Genomic DNA, 12,285 nt, shown 5'->3' with positions numbered 1-12,285 from the left:
CCAACGAAAGGTGTGCCAAGCATGTAGAGTCTGCCCAAGAAAAGTTCAGGGGTTTTTTTCTGCTGAGGAATTATGTAAAACACGAAGGGTCTGAGTAATTATGTAAATGGACATTTCAGTCTTTTATTTTTAACAAAGTTGTAAAAACTCTAAGAAATGTGTTTTGCTTTACAATAATAAAGCACTGTGTGTAGATTGGGGAAAAAAAAACCCTTAAGATTAATCTGAAACACAATGTATACAAAGCTCCTTAAAAAAGAGTAAACATTACAGTAAGATAAAACACATGGAAATAAATGAATGTGTTTGGCTGCCCTGGTGTTTGGTTCTTTACCCTCTTGTGGATAATGTGTTTTAGGATTCTCTCCATTCCCTGATGGCCACACTAAGTGCCTCAAACCCCTTTTTTGTACGCTGCATCAAGCCAAACATGGACAAGGTAAGTCATGCAAATTTCATTGCACACACATACACACGCATGCGCACGCACCCACCCACACACACACTGATAAAAAAATTTTTAAAAAGTCTGAAATCCTGCCAGGTCTTGTCAAGGTCAGCGCCTGCAAAGTTAAGCCTCCTTGGTGCTATTCACGGCTCTCACTGCTCAGAGCTAATATTTAGTTGTACCATTTCCATGTTCTTATGATTCCAACTAGAAGTTACAGTGGAGTGACATTCATTACCCCAATGTCATATAAAAGACCCACACTGAAAAGTAACTATTGTTTGGTTTTAATGTAAACATGCATCACTAATAAACCCGTCTTCACCTCCTACTTCAGCGCTGTGGCTCCTGTTGTAATTTCTCAAAAGAAAAAGTTGCGTACCAGCACATTCCTACTACTTTGGCTGCTTTACCAGAAGCCAAAGGTCACTGCTGGCTTCTCCAGCTGCGGTGGCTCAGCCGATGCTCCACTGATCTTGCTGCATCAGTGGAATGCTGAGATGAGACCGCCATGCTTTGGCTGTGGTGCATTTAGCGGACATTTATTTACAAGGTATCTATTACTGTTTTTCACAGCGGTGCAAATCCTTAAAAATAAACAACAGCAGCTAAGGGTATGATAGTTCAAGGGTTACTTTATTTTCTGTGAATGGCTGCAGCAGCATTCCCATTAGTTATGTATTTATCATACACAGCGTGATAACTGTCCTTTTCTCTAAGCTCCTTACCTCCCTGCATCATTCCACACCTTCTGCCTTACTTGCTATCGTTCACTGCTGTCCTATTGCTTCCTTTATCTCCACCTACCTCCTTCTACTCTGCCTTCTTCTCTCATCTGTCCCTCATTGGCCCTGTTTCACATTTACTCACCTGGTTTCAGCTGGTCGAGATTGAACAGGCCGTGCATCTGTTAATCCTGCAGTATGACAGGATGGCATGCACAGTCATCTGACATGTATGCAAATACACACAGACAGCGATTCTGTTTGATTTACATGTGCCTACTTTTCTTGGAATGAATGTCACTGAGGGATGGGTCAGCCTGTTTTTCACTCAAACAAATCAGCATGTCATTGCTTTTTTAGCTGCCTAAATCCTCTGCTAAAGAGCAGAGTTCAGAGCTCAGAGCGCTGCACATTTATGTGTGTGTTTAATCATGAACATGAGCACATGCAAGCGTGCAAGTTTCCATGCATAGTAGCATTAGCCTGTAATTACATTGACACATAGAGGAATGCAGTGGTCTTGTGCAAGGCTTATCCAGCTCTGTGTGTCGTCTGTGTGACAAATGGCTTTCATGTGGACCTGTGTGAGGCAGCCCGCCGTGTAGTGAGGCGGCAGACACAAAATTCGTCTCCAATAAGAAGGCCTTAGGATTATTGGTAACGCAGAGCTTTGAACAATGCAGCTGAGTCTTTCTGGAATGAAGGCTGCCCAGGCTGGCAAGGTCTTGCTTAACACTGTTCAAGTTTCACCGATGGTGTTTGTTTTCCTTTTAGCAAACTGATTATTAGAGTAAAATGATATAGCTCGCTGTAGTAATTTACTTTTTACTTTAAGTTAACTCAACTCGGCACTGAGACTGTTTCGGTACTTAACTGTGTTCCACTAAGTGCGGTACGGATGATTATATTGCCTACTTGCACATTGTAGATGCCAGTTGTGCTACTTTAGAGCACAGCTGCTGCAAGAACAATGACATTATCAGGTGTTAGGAAAGCTAAGTTTTTATTGTTGCTATTATTTGGGAGGAATAAAAATGTCTGCTTGTTTTTTTTATTTGTCAACAGAAGGCCAATCAGTTTGATCCTGATGTTGTCCTGAACCAGCTCAGATATTCTGGGATGCTGGAAACTGTGAAGATTCGCAAGGCTGGATTCCCCGTACGCAGAACCTTCAAGGACTTCCATGGCCGGTCAGAAAATACATCCACACGTGAAAGCTGCGGGGATAACATTTTCCCCTCTCTGTTTATGTCCTGTTGAATTTAGAATTCAAACAATGCTGTTTTTTAAGGTTTTTATGTGACACTGAATCACTGAATAGGCTGCAGAAGGTAACTGTGACTCTACATGAGGTTGTGTTTTCTTTTCCTCTTTACTTTCTGTGACAAAAAGCTGAGTTTTAGTTTTAGTTTAACCAGTTATATTTCACTTTTTAGTTAGATTGAGTTTTAAAAATTTTCAGGGAGACTTTCTACTCTCATTCTTGCATGGCGATAGACTGATGATACCTACCTTCTATAAAGAGCCCAACAGTTTTCTTGTTTGGTCCTACAGTGACAGAGCGTTTGCTGGATGAATTTCCTTTCAGGTAGAAGCTTGTAGAGGAAGGGTAGAAAAGGATTAAAGGCCAGGAGCCTAATAGATAAATTAGATTGTGCTAACAGTTACTGTTTTGGCCTCCATTTGTAATGAAAACAAGATAATCAATATAAACTGATTATTTACTGCATTCCTTTTTGTATTGAGGTCCTCATTTGACTTGTATTATAAATCCAGGACACCTTGTCCCTGAAATGGTGTCAAAATAATCCTCTGCGAGGTTGTAGCAGATTTAAATAATTTTTTATTTCTTTTTTTTCCCCCATCAAATTATATTTAAAGTTACAAAAAAGGGACTATTTCAAGATGGTTAACTAATGAAAAATAAGTTAAGTTTATCTGTGTTATTGTCAGTGAGTAACCTAGTTAAATAATTCTTAAATTAATATTAACTAAAATAAAACGTGATACTGCTTTTTTTACTCTAATTGAGCAGCTACGATAAACACGCCTATACTTCAAGGAGTGGTTGGTTTTTGTGGCAGAAATCTAAACAAACCAATCACCAAGTGGTCCTGACAGTTTGTGCCGTGTGTTCACAGGTACCAGATGATTCTGAAAAACAAAATCCACTTTGAAGATGAGAAACAGTGTTGTTTAGAGCTGCTTATGCTTCACGACAAAGCCAAGACAGAGTGGCAGCTGGGGAAGACAAAGGTGCAACACACACACACATATACATAAATCCACCAAGTCTCTCATGCACATGCCCAGGCTTGTTATTGTCACTTTGGAGTGACTTGCAGTTGATTCATGCCCTGGGTTCTTTCAGTAACCATAAACACTGCCCCAGTACCGCAATAACTTTTAGCTAAAAGTTTTGTCTTATCCTTTGCTTTAGCAAAGAAAATTATTCTAAACCTTAACATTTTTAGCCTTTTAGGTGCCATGAATGAAAGCTGAGTAGCCATAATGTGACTACATGAACAGCACACACACTTAGGTAGGATAAAATTGAAAGCTATTGGTGGGAATGCCTATAATTTAAACTAACACAGCAGCAAAGCAGCAAGTCACTATCATGCTTTTGACAACAATCTCCACAAACACAGTAAGTATAAGAATAATAGTAACAATATTAATACTAATTTTTAAAAAAAAAAATTTTTATCCAGTTTCACAAATATGGCCCATCAAAAGAGTTAAATTAATGTGAAATCTTCTGTGACCAAAGATTTCTTGAGAAGTTGAGCTGCCATCATCCTGAAGTTGTTAATGTGTACCACAGTTGCTGTGAGTCATGTCCCAAAGTATGGTCTGACTGGTTGCGGTCAAACTACCGGTCTCTTGTTGACAACCGCCTGGCTTCCAAAAATCCTGACTGTTACTGTAATTGTGACACAGTGTTGGGAGTTTACAGTAATCCAGTCTTATCTTAGCTGGAAAAGTGTTGGGGTCTCCACACTCACTTTGCTATTCAGTTAACAAACTACTCTCCTGGAGAGCGGCGTCTGACATGTCTGTGTGGGGTAGAAGTTAGAGAAGGTTCGCATCTCTTGTGAGAAAATGTAAAGGTACGAGTTCATAATGATCTACAATCATCGGCCCCTTTAAACTACATGATAAACTTTTAATAATTTTACCCTTTATGAAGCCGATGTAGACAATATGAATAAAATAAGTTTTAAGGAGTTCTTTTGAAGTATGCCAAGTCCACATTTGACTTCCTATTCCTTCCTGCTCTTAATTGTGGTTCCTGTGTGGCTGAGACTTTTCAGACTTACTGGTTCCCTTTTGGACACTGTTTTGTTGTTATATATTTGGCTGCCATGCTGTGAACACTGTCAGCTGCACACATGGTATGCCGACATGTACATTAAGACAAAAATGTTTAATGTGAGCGACATTAACAGTTCACTTCGAATGCTTAACTGGTGCACAACCACTAATGTGCACATGGCATTGTGTATTAAATTTCTTACACATGTAATCATATCTGGAATTACGGTTTGAGTAAAACCTGCTTCCAGGATCAGCACCCTGATCTTTGGTGTGTTCACTGAAAGAGAAGGGCTAGTTTTTCACACACATCAAGGCCATAAATGTCCTGTTCTGTGGACAAACTTATGTTTTTGATGGCAGCACATTATTTTTGGGTTTTGGGTAATGTAGTGTGGGTTGTGGGAAGGGGGCTGAGACTCAGAGAAGGGGCTACATTTCCTTTGGTGAAACAATCTGTGTGTAATTATATACGCGCTGATTGTGTGCACGGGAAGTGTGTGCCTAGAATTATGGGCTTGGGTGATGTTTCATGGATTGTGTGTGTTTTTGAGCCATTTGTTTTACAGACCAGGGAAGGATGTGGACGAAGAGGAAGCTTCCTCCTCTCACAGACTTTACAGACACAGGCAGGGCTGCAGCTGTGGGATCCTTTGATAAGTGAAACATCTGGGACACAAACACACACACTTCTTATACTCAAGGGTGTTACCCTTCATAAGAGCTAGAGCAACAGATTTGTGCACTATCTGGCTGCCAAACAAGCTAAATTAGATTTTATTTAATATTTATTGGTATAGGCATTTAAATTCACAAGAAGTTGCAGACTGTTACGTTCGCTACTTAAACGCTGCCAGTGTTGAAATAATTTTCCAGGAGCGAGGGAAGGGTTAACTAAACTCTTTCTCTTTCCTTCATAAAAGCAAGGAGGGGTGTGGCTTTCTATCTGGACACCAGCCACCATCCCTCCCCCTCAACCCTTCATCACTCCTCTCTTTGCCTTTCCCCTTCACTCTCTCTGTGCCTTTCTGCCTGTGCATGTTAGTTGCGCTATCAATGCTGCAGCAGCAGCAGCAGCAGCAGCAGAAAGGAAAGGCTCAGGAAGAACGCCTGGACACAATGAGGCTCTGCAGCAGCAGCATTAGCAGCAACACAGCAGTTTCGGTGCCAGTTGTCCCCTTACTTCTGCTCTGCAGTCAGGGAGAACAACTAGCCTGCTAGCCTCAGCTGCTTCCTCTGCAGTGGGCACAGAGTGCTGCCAGCAGACAACAGGGACCCTTCACATTTCTGTGGGCCCTTTTTTTTTACAGCCAAACCAAGAGGAGGAACTAACCCATCCTGTCTGTCGTCTCCCCCCCACCCCCCCCAACCTCCTTCTCTGTGCTTTCTGTGTAACTCCTTGTTGGCCGTGGCGCTGTTCAACCCGCAGGTGTTCCTAAAGGAGGCCTTGGAGCAAAGGCTGGAGAAAGAGAGGGAAGAGGTGCGGCGCAGGGCCGGTATGGTGATCCGCGCCCACATCCTCAGCTATGTGGCAAGGTGAGTGGGGGAGTGTGGAGGAGGGGTGGTTGGTTGAGTGGCAGTGACAGTTGTCAGTGTTTGTTTTGTGGAAGAGCTTGCATGTACACAGGACGGTGGATTATCTGCATTTGTGCATGCCTTCGCGCATTTGTTTATCTTTTCCCCCCGTTTGTGCATTAGACTGGATGAGTTGCACGTGGGTCAGTCTTTAAATACTGTGCAGCAAAGTCTTTTTCAAATCATAAATTCTTTTCAATTAGAGAACATAAAATATGTCCCCCTCATCATGAAGTTCTTGCGCACTAGAATATCGTAGACAAATGTGATAAATTATAAATACTGAAGCAGAATACAAAAAGGGGTACATTCAGTCACTGATGACTATTTTATAGATGACTTTTCACTCTTTGGACTCTCCTGTTGGATTTTATTTTTCTGGTTTATTCGTGCAAGTTCAAAATATCTTGGACCTAAATAGTAGTTGAGACTACTAGAGTTCTTACTGTACTTTTAGAGCCAGTTATCTGAGATCTTAAACAAGGCTTTTATTTATTGCTTCATAGTGAATAAATCTGTCTTTTCAGCCTAAGCAAAAAGTTTTCTGTCTCCCCTCTGCCTGCCAGACAGGATATTCATCACAGTGGTGCCATAAGCATCTGCACATGGAGACACCCACAGGCATTTAATCTAACTGTACTCCACCTGCATGCAGTCGTATATAAGATTACATACAGTTCTCTGTAAAGCTCCATTGGGATACCATAATGGACCTGATGACAGTGTTCAGGTTGTGGGTGTCCTTCCCTTCCTAGTCATTCATACTGAAGACAGAGCCTTGGGAAGTTCCCTGAAGACACAAGTAAAGCCTTTGTATTATTACATGTAACATTATCTCTGTTCAGAGCCTGTCCTGAGACCAGTCAAAGCCCATTCGGTGATTATTGTGGAGACTAGGTTGGGCGAAGGGTCAGAGAGTCAGAGCAATGTGTGTGGTCTCTTGAAAGTCACGTGTGTTTGCACCCGTGCATGTGTATATGCGTGTGTATTCAATGCATTTGCTGTGTGTGGGTGTTGGGGCTTAGTCACAAGGCTAAACACTGCAGCCCACACCGCCACAATGAAACGGCATCAGACTCTAAACACCGCACAGTTTACAGTCTACACTTTTCTTTTTAAACCAATGTTAAGTTAAATAGAATGCCAGGCTTCGTAATGAGGAGCCCACATGAAGCTGTGCAGCTCAACAAATATGTTTGATGTCACCAAATGCTCTGACAGTAAATGTTTAATTCTTTCCCCATCAGGAAGCAATACAGGAGGGTTTTGTCCAGCGTTGTCACCATCCAGAAGAACTATCGCGCTCACTTTTGGAGACGCGTCTTCCTGCGTCTGCGCTCGGCCACCATCATCCTGCAGAAGCATCGCAGAGGCCAGCTTGCCCGATCCCTCTACCTCCAGCTCAAGGAGGAGAAGCAGAAGCGAGAAGAAGAGGAGAGGAAGAAGAGAGAGGAGGAGGAAAGGAAGCGAGTAGAGGAGGAGAGGAGGAGGATGGAGGAGAGGAAGCAACAGGAGGAGATGAGAAAGAAGGAAGAAGAGGAGGAGGAGGAGAAACGAAGATTAATGGATGAGGAGTTGAGAAAGAGAGCAAAAGAGGAGGAGCAGAGACTGATTAGAAACAGAGAGGAAGAGAAGAAACTGGTTGCTGAAGGGGACAAAATGAGGTATACTAAGCTTGTGGGATTTGCTGCATGTCACATGACTTTTCCCACTTTCTTTTCTAATGGTTCAATATCTTTTTCTTCAGGAACTCACTGGTGAATGGCGCTTGCCAGCAGGTAACCCACCTGACTTTTCTGCTGTCTATAAGAAGCCGTTCATATTAAATAAAACGTAATCTATGAATATAGCAGCTTTAAGTTTAGCTTTTTCTCCTGTCAACAGAATGCACACACTCGGTCAAAAAGCCACACTTCGGAGGAGGAGAGCCGTCAGATGGAGGAGATCTTGCGGCTCGAGAGAGAGATTGAGCGTCTGCAGAAGCAGCAGGAGGATGGTGTGTCCCTCCTCGGAGACTTCTCCCATGAAGAGCTCCGGCAGATGAGGGATGCTGAGATCTACAGACTGGAGAAGGAAGCTTCCCGCATGGCTACAGAGTTCCTGGAGCTGCTGGACTTTGGTGGTTTAGAGCCCTCACTTTCAAGTGAGGAGAACCTCCATGATCCATCAGAATCTACAGCTCCGCTAGCTGAGGAGGAAGTGGATGAGGGCTTCCACGCAGATGATGAGTGCATTCCTTTACCTGACTTACCTCCCCCGGCAGCAGTTCCTCTAGACAAGGAAGTGTTTCAAAGTATGCCCCCTCCTCCACCTCCCTTTGCAGAAGGACTTGTGGTCTCTTCCTCCTCAGGTGCTTGTCCGAATGGACTCAATCATCCTCCTCATTCGATAGTAACTAATGGAGAAAGGCAACCATGCCTGGGAACCAGCAGAGCATCAGACTTTGAGCCTTTGACAGAGGAGTCATCCCACACAAACCTGCCAGATGCAGAATCTGACTATGACCAGGAAGAATTTGAGGAGGCTCATGGGAGCTCTGGTGCTAGCACAAATGACGGCCATGTCACAGATGAAGAGGTGCTTGGGAGATCCTCCTGCACCCAGAACAGCCTGGACTCCTTCAGAGGCAGCTCAGATTCGGTGAGAAATAACAAATAATGCTGTCGTTTCATTAAGCTGATCTGATAATACAGTCCAAATGAGGATTTTTTTTTAGAGTTGCATCTGATGTCCAGGAAAAGCAGAAGTTATCACGAGAGGAAATTTCCTTGAAGAATTGTAGTCATGTTTACTAAAAATTTTTGTAAAGTTTACAAAACTTTTAGAAAACTGTCTTCTTAATATTCAACCTACATCAACACTAGAAACATTAAGAATCTATTGTTCAAACACAACTTTACTAAATTTCCTCTGTATACTGTCCCACCTTTCCACACTTTGCCTCAAGAAAGTGCTCGACTGCATAGTCGGTTACAATAAGCATTATCACAAGTCTTACTTCATGTCGCACTCGCTGTTTATTTAATTTGGCTCTGCGTGTGAGCTTCTGAATCCTCATGCTGCATATTAGGAAAGATGTGCAAATGAGTTGATGTTATTGTGCATGGAATACTTCTAAAGACGTTTGTCATGGGATCCGACAGGATTTGGCCACCGTAAATGCAAAATTGTACAGATTTTAGTAAGGGTATGTTACACTGGTTGTTCAACCAAACCACCACCAAAAATTTCCAACTTAAGATCATCTTAATGCCGTTTTTTTTTTTTTTTTTTTTTTTTTTTTAGTTTATTGACAGTGACGAGGAGAATGACTGCTACGTGGACACAGATGAGGAAGTTTCTAATGGCAGAGTGACTCTGCTCAATGGGAGCGGGCCTCCATATTTCCATGGCTACCTCTACATGAAGAGTGAGTAGCTGTACTAAATCACTGCCCAGCGGGCATGCAAATGATTAATGCACAACTGAGTACAGCTTCTACCTTCAGCTTTTTTTAAACTCTGTTGCTGTTCTTGAGCTTATTTTGTACAGCATATGTTTGATTGTTTTCTTACCAGAGAATGTATGATTTTGCAGTCTTTATTAATGGCTTTAATGGTGTTCCATTTTTAATATCTCACTCCTATTTAAAATTTCCCTTTTAAAATAAAGTAAATTACATTTTTCCTATTTTCGTTCTGCACACCTCTACTTATCTCAGGTGGCCTGATGATCCCGTGGCGTCGCCGCTGGTGTGTGCTCAAAGATGAAACCTTCATGTGGTTCCGGGCAAAACAAGATTCCCTGAAATCTGGCTGGCTTTACAAGAAAGGAGGAGGAATGTCCACTTTGTCTCGACGCAACTGGAAAATGCGCTGGTTTGTTCTACGCGAATCAAAGCTCATGTACTTTGAGAACGACAGCGAAGAGAAGCTGAAAGGAACCATCGATATTCGCGCCGCCAAGTAAGTCAACTTACCTTCTGTTCATTAAACTAAACTAAGTTTTAATTGAATGGTCCATTTACAGTGTTGTGGTGGGTCTTTTTGCAGGGAGATTGTGGACAACCACGAGAAGGAAAATGCCCTGAACATTGTCACAGATGAAAGGACCTACCACATCTATGCCGAGTCCCCCGAAGATGCCAGGTACATTATACCCACATATTCTGTACCATTTACCCGTCCTGCAAGTAGTGTTTTACTTGGTCATCGTCTCACTGAAAGGGTGATGTGTAGGAATGAAGTTCCCCCTTGTGGTTGTCAGAGGAACTTCATGGTGTAATTTTCAATTACATGTTTGCTGACTTGGACTTTCTGAACTGCCTCTGACCCATTCAGTGGTTGGTTCAATGTGCTGAGTCGGGTCCACAGCGCCAGCCCGGAGCAGCTCATGGAGATGCACCACGAACAGGCCAACCCAAAGAATGCAGTGGTTAGTGTGGTTCTACCTCTCTGCTGCCTTGGCCCCAGCCTCGGCTCCATTTTACTGCAGTAGTGAAGAAGTGGTCCAGTTTTGGATGTTATAGTAATTTAAGTAATTTAACCTTAAGAATCTCCAGCTTCTTTTAACTGTGCAGACTTTTATCTCTCTTGACTGCATTTTTTTCTTTTATGGCTCACTGTCAGCTCGTAATACCAAACACACATAATTGCATCAACCATCTGCTAAACACATCTTGCAGTTATTCCTAACTTTTTTTCCTTTACTGCTTAGGGCACACTAGATGTTGGCTTGATTGATTCTGTTTGTGCATCAGACAACCCAGACAGGTAAGGAAATGTCCCTTAAACCAAAGCACTGTCATTTTTACATACACTGTTATCTAACATGATGCATATGAGCAAAGAAGCAAGGTGATAGTTTGTTTTTTTCCAGACCAAACTCATTTGTGATCATCACGGCCAACCGAGTTATCCACTGCAACACAGACACACCAGAGGAGATGCACCACTGGATAGGCCTGTTGCAAAAATCGAAGGGAGACACAAGGGTTGATGGACAGGAGTTTCTAGTCAGAGGTCACACGCAATCTCAGCTCTGCATAGTTGATTATAAATATATTATTTTACTAGCATGTGTGTCATTTTTACATCTGAATATGAATTAAGTAGGACAAGCTTTTTATCCACAGGCTGGCTACATAAAGAGATGAAGTCAGGATCCAAGAGCACTTCTCTAAAGCTGAAGAAGCGCTGGTTTGTTCTCACCACCAACTCCCTCGATTATTATAAGTCATCAGAGCGTAGCGCAACTAAACTGGGAACACTGGTCCTCAACAGCCTCTGCTCTGTGGTGCAGCCTGATGAGAAAATCTTCAAGGACACTGGTCAGTTTAAAAAAAAAAAAAATGCATGAAAAAAAGTTTAACAATATTCACAGTCAACTTGATCTATACATGCTTGTTAATGTGTAGGATGTGTTCACACTTTGCAGTATCCGCTGTGACATCTGCAGAGAGAAGTATTTCTCAATGAATATTCAGGTTTATGGGATTTATCTTCTGCCTTCTTTGCTTTTTGCCCAGGTTACTGGAATATCATAGTGCATGGGCGTAAACATTCCTACCGACTTTATACCAAAATGCTGAATGAAGCCATGCGTTGGGCCAATGCCATACAGGGAGCAATAGACAGCAAGGTTCCCATTGAGACACCAACACAGCAACTCATCAGGGACATCAAGGTATGGATATTCATTTATTATTATTGCAAATGTTTTGTGTCATCAGTTTGTTGTTAAGCTTAATTAAGCCTGCGTGTAATAAATAATTACACTAAACATTTTATTAACATAAAGGCATTGATTTGTATTATTATTACTATTTACTTGTCATGCAAACCTTTGGCAGGGACACACACTGTAGTGAAGTGAGGTACTTGCACTGCGTGCTGTGATCTTAATTGCTTTTTTTTTCTTTTCTTTCACTGTGCATTCAGCCATTTCTTTGGATTTACTACATTGAGACAGTGTTTTTATAATATTGCTGTTGTGCTGCTTCTTCTTTCCTGATATTCTTGCTTAAGAAACAAACTATAAATAAAGACTCTGATACTAATTCTGTCTTTTGTGTGTGTGCTCATGTGTCCAGGAAAGTAGTTTAAATGTGGAGGCTGTGGAGCAGACATACTGGAGGAACCCCATTCTGCGATATACCCAGCATCCTTTGCACTCCCCTCTTCTACCTCTGCCTTATGGAGATGTCAGCGTACCTTGTGAGTACTCTGGCATAAATCTACC

At 42.1% G+C, this 12,285-nt stretch overlaps 1 protein-coding gene across 1 annotated transcript in view; it reads left to right on the top strand.

Annotated features, from left to right (window-relative positions):
• Nucleotides 1-12,285, top strand: part of myo10l3 (myosin X, like 3) — a 56,630-nt gene that overhangs the window by 39,714 nt on the left and 4,631 nt on the right. Inside the window, exons 19-34 of the mRNA XM_079254558.1 lie at nucleotides 359-439; nucleotides 2,239-2,363; nucleotides 3,315-3,429; nucleotides 5,921-6,027; nucleotides 7,314-7,730; nucleotides 7,814-7,844; nucleotides 7,951-8,706; nucleotides 9,352-9,475; nucleotides 9,767-10,010; nucleotides 10,098-10,193; nucleotides 10,386-10,479; nucleotides 10,762-10,817; nucleotides 10,924-11,066; nucleotides 11,180-11,374; nucleotides 11,573-11,730; nucleotides 12,137-12,260. Of these exons, the coding sequence (XP_079110684.1) occupies nucleotides 359-439; nucleotides 2,239-2,363; nucleotides 3,315-3,429; nucleotides 5,921-6,027; nucleotides 7,314-7,730; nucleotides 7,814-7,844; nucleotides 7,951-8,706; nucleotides 9,352-9,475; nucleotides 9,767-10,010; nucleotides 10,098-10,193; nucleotides 10,386-10,479; nucleotides 10,762-10,817; nucleotides 10,924-11,066; nucleotides 11,180-11,374; nucleotides 11,573-11,730; nucleotides 12,137-12,260 (2,866 nt within the window). The remainder of the gene's footprint in view (nucleotides 1-358; nucleotides 440-2,238; nucleotides 2,364-3,314; nucleotides 3,430-5,920; nucleotides 6,028-7,313; nucleotides 7,731-7,813; nucleotides 7,845-7,950; nucleotides 8,707-9,351; nucleotides 9,476-9,766; nucleotides 10,011-10,097; nucleotides 10,194-10,385; nucleotides 10,480-10,761; nucleotides 10,818-10,923; nucleotides 11,067-11,179; nucleotides 11,375-11,572; nucleotides 11,731-12,136; nucleotides 12,261-12,285) is intronic.

This window comes from Telmatherina bonti (genome assembly GCF_933228915.1).
Source record: "Telmatherina bonti genome assembly, chromosome: 15".
Taxonomy (NCBI): Eukaryota; Metazoa; Chordata; class Actinopteri; order Atheriniformes; family Telmatherinidae; genus Telmatherina; species Telmatherina bonti.
Note: the sequence above shows the minus strand (reverse complement) of the source record. Positions and strands in the feature narration are given on the sequence as shown.